This window comes from Paramormyrops kingsleyae, chromosome 2 (assembly GCF_048594095.1).
Source record: "Paramormyrops kingsleyae isolate MSU_618 chromosome 2, PKINGS_0.4, whole genome shotgun sequence".
Classification (NCBI taxonomy): Eukaryota; Metazoa; Chordata; class Actinopteri; order Osteoglossiformes; family Mormyridae; genus Paramormyrops; species Paramormyrops kingsleyae.
In genome coordinates this window covers 16,017,970-16,027,702 of record NC_132798.1, presented here as the reverse complement: position 1 = coordinate 16,027,702, position 9,733 = coordinate 16,017,970, and the positions used below count along the sequence as shown (strand labels likewise).

Here is a 9,733-nt window from a genome sequence, read left to right as displayed (position 1 = left end):
TAGTAAAGCCGTAATGAGGTGCCTGTGCCATATTAGTGAAGGATTACTGTTAGTTAGGGATGCAGAATGTATGACATCCTTCTAATCTCAGAACAAAGTTGTCTCACTGAGTCAGAGTAAATCCCGACTAAAATGTCAACCCAGAGAGTGAAAATGGGCACAAAGACCCAACTGCCTCAACAGCCATGGGGTTGTGAACCAAGACCTCCTTCAACCTTCTAATAAGTGCTGTGTGTTAGCATGTTAGCACCCGCTATCTTTAACCCTGCTAGAGTAGGCGACACCTTAATGTAAGCCGTCCCCAGTCAAGTTCACTGTATATTTCACATAAAAGCAAATATTGGCCTTCCCCTTATATTTTGTAGGACACTTTTGGTCACCGGGGGGACTTACCCATGAATCACTGCCATTGTCCCCCTCTGAACGTCATTGTCATCATGAGACTGTCACCAGCTGCAGCCGCCGGCTCGCCCAGGCTGGCAGAGTGCTGTAGATTGGCCTAGCCGTGCCCTGACTGTGCGCATCTGTGTCCCAGCAACGGAGGTCATGAGCTTCAGTCTTCTGTGGGGTCTGACGGGACGGGAACCCTACCTACCGCGCTTGGCTGGCTGCTGCTTCACACATTGCTGGTCGCTGACATCGAGTTGAAATACACTCAAGTACAGGCTTAGAAGCCAAATAATACATTTCTGTAGACAAAACAATATGCAGTTTGCAAAATGGACACAAAACGTTTTCTTCAGGTTGTTCTAAATGTGGCATAATTGGGAAATTGCATTTATTGAATTTAAATGCCTACATTTCAAGTTCTTCATCTTTTGCGAATGCTATTTTGTCACCGATTTTCTGAATATTTGCATATATATGTAAAACAAACACTATGCAACATAGGAGACATTTAAACATGATAGGACGAGAAATGAAATGAGATGAGGGTGCATCTGAAATCGAATACTTACACAGTACGTACTGAATTTCGTAGAAGAATACCACACGACCATTAAGGTAATGCATACTGTTTGTATGCATGAGAACAGTACAAATGCACCTAACCCTGTGAAAATTAAAAACTGTTAACAATTATCAAAAATTAAAATACATGAGCTCATGTAACTGGGTATTGTTTTCTACTGACATTTGTACAGAGCTGGCACATTCTCTGCTATATTGACAAAAATTTCTGAGCAAACAACATTATTTCGCTTCTCTTTGCAGCTCCAGTGACCCTTGTGAGATGCGTGGCATCTATCAGCTGTACACTTTGGAATTTTGCAGAATGTATAGTTTGTGGGCACCGTTCACCTACTATCTCACCCCTACCGAAGATTCGGATATATTACTCACTCTGCATACTAGATTTCACCTACTACACAGCAAACGAGTATTCAATTTCGGATGCAACCATTGTGTTACTCTGGGTTAGTGTAGCGTAACATTTATGTACATGCATAAAACACCACAGCAGAAATATGGCAACTGAGGTCAGAGCTTGAGAGTGACAACTTAAGAAAGAAGTGCGTATTGGCAAGGTTTAGCAAAACAATATGCAAATGTCTGTAAGTCTCATAGAAATTCAAGATTGCACAATGCATGTTTGTCAAAACTTGGAGCGGCAATCCACACTGGCCGCACCTTTGACTGTTTTCAGATGCTGCAGAAGTTTGCCCCGCTGTTCTTCTTTTTACATTATTACTGCAAAGACCTATGCAAAAATACTGTAAGAACATCTCCAAAAGTGCGGTAATGGAAACATATCCTTCTCCTCGAACGCCCCAGGCACTGACTGGTCCCTACATCCTCAGTGGATATATAAACACCACTTGTCACAATCCTGGATTCAAATACAGAGGCTGGCTTCTTCCTGGGTATTCTGCTTTAACTCCCAGTTCTGCTCCGGGTCGCCTGATTTAAGTCATTACCTGAATTGTCATTCACCTGGTGCTTCAGGTATAAACATGGTGCTGAAACGATCACAAACCCCACAGCGATCGTCCATGAGGCCTACACTCGGACGCCTGCTATAACTCACGCTGGTCTCATATGCTTTCCCTGCAAGGTTCTTCCTGTGTGGTCGTGAGCCAGCTCGAGGTCAAAGGTCATTATTAAAGACATAAATTTACAAAGACTTGCGAGTAGTACACGTTTATTTTCAACAGCACTGCACGACTGGGCCGGCGCCAAGGTCAATGCCGAGTCCATGTTTTTAACTTCACAGCAAAGCAGTCCATTCGACACACAAGGGCCACAGGGTGACAGGAAAGGTTGTAGGTTTGAGTCTTGTGTTTTCAGTCTTGCTTCTATGAACATTCAGGTGTATAATCTGTCAACTATTGAATGTGGGTTTCTTTGGTTCAAAGTGTACGCTGAGCAATAAATAATCAAATTAGCTTAATGATATTACCCGTAAATTGCTCTTGCTTAATGTGATCAGTGTAAACCATATATTTTTTCTTTGGTCTAAAACTTATTTAATTTGTTGTAAAACACCTACCTACTTTCTTTAATGACTTTGATATGTCTCAGGCAATGCTTTTTCTAAGTCTGTTTTCTACACTGTTCCCCAGCAACCAGCAAACAGGCCCTTACTGTCTGGAAATGCTTGGGAAAAAAACTAATTATCTGCCTACAGTTTTCTCCTACTTGCATATCCATGAAAACTCAGAAAACTGAAATAAAACAATTTGAATAAAACAATGGTCACTACAAAAAACAGATAAATGAGTAACAGAGCCAGTAAATGGAAAAAAAACAAAACATTTAATCCCTGGAAACATCAGGTTCACCCCGCAGGGTACTGGGGTCCAATCTCCAGTCTCTATATGCTTCCTGTTAGATGGATATTGGGCAGGCAGCTCAGAGGTGAAGAGTTGGACCTGAAGAATGGATTTTCTGCTCATATTCCAACAAAGGAAAAGCTGTTTGACCTCTGAGCAAAGTGCTGAATCTGGTGGGCTTTAGCGCAAGTCCAGATGAGAACATTTTACATCACTTTAGACAAGATGGTTAGTTAAGCAAAGACATAATGATATATAACTGGGGGAGGTGGGATAATCTCATATTTTCAGTTTTTATATACGTAGCCCCTCCCACATTTTATGGTTAAGGTATTATTTGTCTAGTCATCTCTGTAGGATATAATTTTAGCAAGTGGGTAAAGTGGTCATGCTAAATGTAAGCTGGCCTTCCTGTGTCCTACCTGAAGGCTTTAGGGTCACATCTTAGCAGGGAGCATTGCTGATAGGCTGATCAGTACTCTGAAGCTGAAGATGCCTCAGATTAAGTAGGCAGAAGTCAGTACGTGCAGTCAGTCTGTGTGGTCACGTTTAAGGGGGTCAGTCTTTGAAGCAGGGCCCAGCGGTCGGTCTTAACACTATCCTGACCTGAGCGGTTTGGAGGCAATGAGAATATGAATAGATAAAGGTGGTTGTGTTTAGTTGTTCTGCTGTGGTTGTTGCTCCAGTCTCTCTCTCGCCTTGCTGTCATTACAACATGTTAAAGCTTCTTTTTGGCACCAGAGGAAAGCAAAAATCAAATAAATAAGAAAAATATATTTTTTCCATAAAATTAACAGTAATAAATAACAATAAGTTAATTCAATCTCAATAAATACTTTTCACATTTTTGCTTATGCTAATGAGTCTGAGTAGATGCATTGCACCGGCGATTCACTTTTTCTCCCTGTTTGAAGTCTCTGGAGAGAGTCCAGCTTTGTGTCAGAAACTTCAGACTGTAAACTTTGGAGGTCTGCGGCACCATCACTGGGCCAGATGGTGACCCGGGAGCTACATCTGGTTTGGGGAGAGAGGGTCTGCTCTTCTCTCCAGACAGACAGCCACAGTGTCTCCACGGATGCACACACTGCTGTGGGCTGGGGTCTGTCCGCGCCTTTGACTCAGCCAGAGGTCAGTCTGTGGGCGCCGTTCCTGGGGAAACGGTCTTTGGAAGGCCGCGGCGTCAGAGCGACGTGGTCCTCGGATTCAGACGCAGGCACACCTCTTGGCCGAATGTCTCCTGAGCGTGTGGTACACCAGGTTGTCGTCCAGGAAGGAGAGGTCGTCGTCGAAGGCCACCGGCCGGCAGCAGGCCCTGGGCGGCGAGTGCGGCTCCAGCCTCTTGTTTTGGGTGAGGTTGTTCAGGATCCGGTCGTAGTTGGTCTCAGACGTGACACAGGGGCCGCTGCAGTACTTGAATATGAGCTCCTCCTTGGTCTGGTAGCCCAGTCCCAGGTCCGTCACATTTAGGTGGATCTGCTTCAGAACGCAGCCCCTGTTTTTGGTCCCACGGACGCCGTTCCCGCCCCAGCGCCGGTGCTTTCTGCCCTCCTTCTGCCGCCCTCGCTTCTGCCCCCGGGAGCTCCTGCGCCCCCTATCTGTGGACCGGCGCATCCTCCTCATGGTGGCTTTAATGAAGTCCAGAACATACCCAAGCTGCTCCGGGTCAGGACTGGACCCCCCATCTACAGAGGGACATGGAACAAAAAAAAAACAACAGGCTTTGTATGGATAATACAGCAGAAGGCAACCCGTCAGAGAGACGAAAGGACAGGAGATGGGAACAGGGAGCACCAACTTTTGAAAGACTCGCTCTGTTGGGTCACAGCCCAGAGTAAAAGTTCACGGTCTCGTTTTAAGGGCACGCTACTGCGAAGCTCACAGTTCAAAAACTGCAAGCTTGCCACGGCCTTTGATAAGTCCTCTTTCATAAAACATCTGCATCTATAGTCAAAAATCAGCATGCGGCTCATGGCAACCGCCGTCAGGCCAGAGTAACAACAAGCAGTATGACTACTACAGCGATCATTCAAAATGTACGCGCTGCGGACGGGGCAGATGTGAGTCAGCTGGAGGACGAGGCCTTGGTAGAGGGTGAAAAGGTGAGGACCTACTGGGCTTGGAAAATGGTACCATGACCTCCCTCGACTGCTTTTCCAGGGAAGGGGGGTGGGGTGGGCCAGGCGTATCAGCTGACAGGTTTAGGGCGTCACTGCTCCTGTGTTACCTGTCACCTGAACTGCATAACCTGATCTGCCAGGGTCCCCATCACCCCGCAGTTACAGCATCCGGCGGTAAGGCGATCCGCGTGTCCGGCACACCGGCAAGGCTCCGCGTGTCCAGGATGCTGCTTTGCCAGAAAGGCACGGTGAAAAATAATAGATGCCAGTGCTTTGGGGCAAAGTTTCGTTCATGTGGCTCTCAGAGGGTAGAGGTGAAGGACATCCCAGCGGGGCCCTGCTGGGGATGGGGGGGGGCCTTCAAGCATGCCGCATGCAGCTATGGGCCCCGATCTCTGGGGGCCACACAGGATGAGGGGCCTCAACCAAAGCAGTGAACGACCCAGCGGGAGCACAGCCTCGCAACCCTTCACAGCCCAACCTGATCAATCAGGCTACAATGAAAATCTAGTTCCCAGTGTCTGGGATGCATTAAGTTGCCTGTTTCAAATGAAAGGATACATGGGAATCTGATTCGGCATTAATTACTGGTACCTCACATCAAAGGGGCGGGGGATGGGTTAGAAATCCTGCCAATCATTTTCGTGTAACTAAAGAAACTCATTCACATTAAGGAGGTTAAGTCTGACTTAAAGCAAAATTAAAAACATTTAAAGTCTTAATGAATTCTAGATTACTGCAATCATAGGATTCCCACGGGAGACAAACAGAAGTCTCTGTGCAGCTAAAATAACTTCTGTCTCAATGGATAACAGAGGGAATTTTACGTCTGTATCGTGTTACTTTACGCCGAGAATTCTTTCCAACTTTTTGTTACACAGCCAAGGATTCAGAGTTGCCTAGCCTTGGCACCAGCAGCGCAGCCAAGCAGGCATGCGAATACTTAGCTGCCAGGCACGCTATACATGTGAGGCAAAGAGAAACAGATTTATACGGAAGAAAAATGCTTTTCGGACAAAGAGCATGAGTGTAACAAAGTGAGAAGCCAGTATAGAGCTGGTCATTATACCAAAGGTCTACACATTCAAATCCCAGGAAATGTATAAATTTATTAATATTGTTGTTGCAAACAACAACAATAATAACAATAACGGTATGTATGTATGTGGGAAAAAAATCTCAGTGGAAAAAGTTAGAGGACAACAGAGGAGATGAAACTAAATCCTACGTGGTACTTATGGGCACTTAAAAGCAAACCAGCGGGGATGGAAGGTGAGTAGCGGCTAACCCCGCAGCAACCGCCAACCAAACACAATTCTACCACAATAACAACAATGAACGTAATAATCGAATTCTGCTGGGTTTCTCTCCAAGCCTGTGTCCTGCGATCGCATCTCTGCACTGCTGTCATTTCACCAGCCAGTCTGTCGCTCTCATTCACGTTTATGTTCCTGTTCTTAGATTCTTCTATCCAAAGCGAATTGCAAAACTGAGGAATGCACTGGAAAAATTAACTGTAAAAAAGTGTACAAAACAGAGGCTGTGTTGGATTCTAGTGCAGCAAAGTTTGGGTTAAGAGGCTCATGGTTTGGTGATGCTAGCACCACGGGAAACATCTAAGTGCAACCAGAGAGTTCAGCTCCGATCCAAACACTCTGTGTGTCTGTGATCCAGCAAACTTTGCAATTACATAACACATATACTACTATAAACACAGCCATTACCTGACCACACAAACCCTCGGCTTCCACATTTAAGCCTTGGATTGTCAAACAAAGCTTGTGAGACAACCTAGAGGAGAACATCCAGAACCAGTACAAAAGGTGACACTGGGAATCCCTTCCTACATCCATCCTTGAATAGACAGTCTCTTAAAATCCTGGAAATTAGCTTTGAGGTCAGTTCTGACTCAAGCTATTGCAGTACCACAGACTCGATTCTACGGTCTGGGGAAATATATCTATGTTTTCTGTTAAATAAACTCACAGACTGATGTGGACTACATCTCAGGATGGAAGTTCATCACTGCTAATCGATGCCAGTGAAATGCCACACTGGATATAAAACTGGATTTTAAACAGTTTCCACTGCATAATCATTCATGGTGAAAATGATGACCCTGAACTGTCTCAGCTCATGCAAGATGTCAGCTTGGCCTAATCCATGTGCTCTGCAAAGATGCAATAATTAGAGCGCTTACGCTGATTCTGAAGGGATCGTTCCTGCAGTCTCACTGACGCTTCGTTTTGGGTCTCCGATGTGGATTCGGACTCTTCGTCATCCAGCAGCACTGGCGGGACGCTGAGCGCTTGGGCCAGGGGTCGTAGGCGCTTGTCTGACCGTAAGCTTTGGAAGAGGGGGCTTGTGGAAACGGTGCTGAGCAGCAAGAAGCACATAGCCAGCAGGTCCCATAACTTCATTTTAAACTCAATTCCTATGAGAGAACCTGTGTGGAGCCAGGGAGAGTGCAATTAGATCGTGCATGCACATGTTTCAAAAGGCTGAAACCTTCCCTCACGTTAGGCGTGGCTAACGGGTTTTACCGATCCCAAACCGGTACTGGCTGGCCAGTAGCCTTATGACTTTTATATCATGCATATGATTCATCATTTCTGGGCGACGGGGTAGTGCAACATCGCGGGCTGCAATAGTGTTGTGCTTATTAACAGTAAACGTCAAACTGTGGAAGATGGTAATTTACTGTAATGAAAACGCAAGTTTACACAGCTGATTTTAGGTTTGTTAAACACAAGTAGGTGACACTGCGAATAGTTGGATAGTGTAGTTTCGCGCGGAGAAGGCACGTTTCCCACTATTTTTAAAGCTAGAGTCAAGTTTGGCTCCGATATGGGGATGGTCCGGAGACATCAGACAGCCAGATGGTATTATTCCCGTTACCGACATGGTCTTATTTAAGGCAGTGGGACTTCACGGGGGAAACACGCTTCGGCCGTATTAACACATTTAGAAGGAAAAATCATGGCTGTTAGCCGTTTACAAAATTTTAAAGCCATTTGATTCATCGCTACCACATGCAAAAATCTAACCCCGAACTGCGTCTCACAGTTCAACTGTTGCGCGTCTCATTTTTAACCACAAGCACTAAGGTACGTATGAAACAACAGAGCGTGAATTTATGCCTTGCAGATGACACGATTTGTAAATGCAGCCAGCGGGGTAAATTTACCAGCTGCAACATTTAATGCTCCCTTCTCACCTTCACTTGGGTCCATACAGACTTGCCGTCGGTAGCCAAAAAAAAAACAAAACAAAAAGCTACGCGTTTGAAAGGTCCAAGCCTTTGTGGTGGGAAAACTGTGAAGTCTGAGTATCAAGTGCGGTAATCGCCTAAGTAATTGCAGACTAATTTGGCCATGCTGGCTGCGTGGAGAAGTAAGTATGTCCCGTGGAAATATCACGCCACTCTTGGGATCCAACAGTTTTCAGCCTCTGCAAAAAGAAGCGATCCCTCCAGTAGATCTCCAGGTACATGGGAGCGACTGGCTGGTACCCGCACGGCCAGGTGCGCAGTGACGGGGCTCCCCAAGTGTGTGCGCAGCACAATGAGAAGAACTCATTCAATTAGCAGAACCCCGAAACTCCGATTAAAATTTCTGTTCTGTTTTTTGCTGAGTGCGGTTCCGAGGATCAAGTCAAGGAAAACAGGAGCTCCGAAACTGCAGAAGCGGGATCGCTAGTACGATCGTAACGCCACACGATCCAGAGCAGTTCAAAAAGTTATCAGCGTGGCTTGATGACTCCTCAGAAGAGTCCTGCTTTTCCGCAGCCTCCTGTCCACCTCTTCTTGTGCTCTCGTTACCTGGTCTGGCAGGTTGGACGAACCCGTAGGGCAGATGCAGATCTGGGAGCCTTACTCTTGGACAGATGTGCGCACTCCCAGGATCGCCTCCTTGCCAGAAGATGCTGTTGGATAAGGTAGATTTATACATTCGGGGGCGCTGACGTCTCGCCAAGTCCGTCCTCCACTACTAGTTTGTGTATATATATATATATATATATATATTTTTTTTTCCTTCAATCTCTATCACGACCGGCTGAAAACAAAAACACCAGCCTACTTCACCGCGGGAGAGGATCACCCCGCCTCCTCGGCCGGAGGAGACAGGATTTGGCCATCGCTCCAATAACGCTTGAAGGTTTTTGGAAACACTCTTTGGCGATCTTTATTCTTTGTGGCAGCAAGTATGAGACAAAATTATGGACATTTTTAGTATTGGGATTGGATTAATAAATGTACCTCATTCCGTCCATATTCCTGGTTTTGAGTGATTATAGGGGTATCCCATTCAAATAATGTCAGACAAATATCAGGAATTTTCAAATAAAGTACTTTAAAGAATTAAAGACGCTGACGGAAAAGTCAGTCATCTTACCAAGACATTTAAATTTAGGGCTGTCATGTTTTGAATTTCTCTAGTCAGTTGCAAGCTGAAAGATCGAACTGCAGCTTAGATCATAACTTCATAAGGCTGAAGATTCGAGAGATATCCCCCAATGTGTTTGGCTGTTAAAGTTAAAGGCAAGCCGTCCTAAATCAAATCGACGGTAAATATTGATAAAGTAACTACTGCTGTCTCAGCTGCACTGAGATCAACACAATTATATATGAACCAGAGGGCAGCAAATCTGGTGATGCAAAGTTTACCTTAGAACCAGACAGTTAACTCTCGGTTGATAACGCTCGCCGAAAGTTTAACATACTAACTGCAGACAGAGAAAACATTTTTTCTGTCTTTTTGTTCTTGTTTTCCACGTACTGTAAACAAAGCAGTCAGTTAAGATCTGGAGATATTCCGGTGGTCTCTTTATTTAAAATTCTGC

At 45.3% G+C, this 9,733-nt stretch overlaps 1 protein-coding gene across 6 annotated transcripts; it reads right to left on the bottom strand.

Annotated features, from left to right (window-relative positions):
• Nucleotides 1-3,528: 3,528 nt before the first annotated feature.
• gdnfb (glial cell derived neurotrophic factor b) lies at nucleotides 3,529-9,733 on the bottom strand. Of its 6 annotated transcripts, none has more exons than XM_023836496.2 (4): nucleotides 9,670-9,690; nucleotides 8,712-8,815; nucleotides 7,092-7,337; nucleotides 3,529-4,456 (listed from the first exon to the last, which is right to left on the bottom strand). In XM_023836496.2, the coding sequence occupies exons 3-4, from the start codon at nucleotides 7,309-7,311 to the stop codon at nucleotides 3,978-3,980; spliced, it is 699 nt and encodes a 232-aa protein (XP_023692264.1). In that variant the 5' UTR covers nucleotides 7,312-7,337; nucleotides 8,712-8,815; nucleotides 9,670-9,690; the 3' UTR covers nucleotides 3,529-3,977. The 6 variants fall into 6 exon arrangements, with proteins under 6 accessions (XP_023692264.1, XP_023692261.1, XP_023692263.1 ...); XM_023836493.2 differs by lacking the exon at nucleotides 9,670-9,690 and adding an exon at nucleotides 9,150-9,546; XM_023836495.2 differs by lacking the exon at nucleotides 9,670-9,690 and adding an exon at nucleotides 8,971-9,095.

Excerpts from the sequence above, each read along its gene's own strand:
- gdnfb (XM_023836492.2), bottom strand. The coding sequence starts at position 8,841 with ATGTATAAATCTACCTTATCCAACAGCATCTTCTGGCAAGGAGGCGAT. Across the intron at positions 7,338-8,711 it reads CGTCCAACCTGCCAGACCAG|GTTCTCTCATAGGAATTGAG; the intron begins GTAACGAGAGCA and ends GGCTCCACACAG. Across the intron at positions 4,457-7,091 it reads ACGATCCCTTCAGAATCAGC|ATGGGGGGTCCAGTCCTGAC; the intron begins GTAAGCGCTCTA and ends GTCCCTCTGTAG.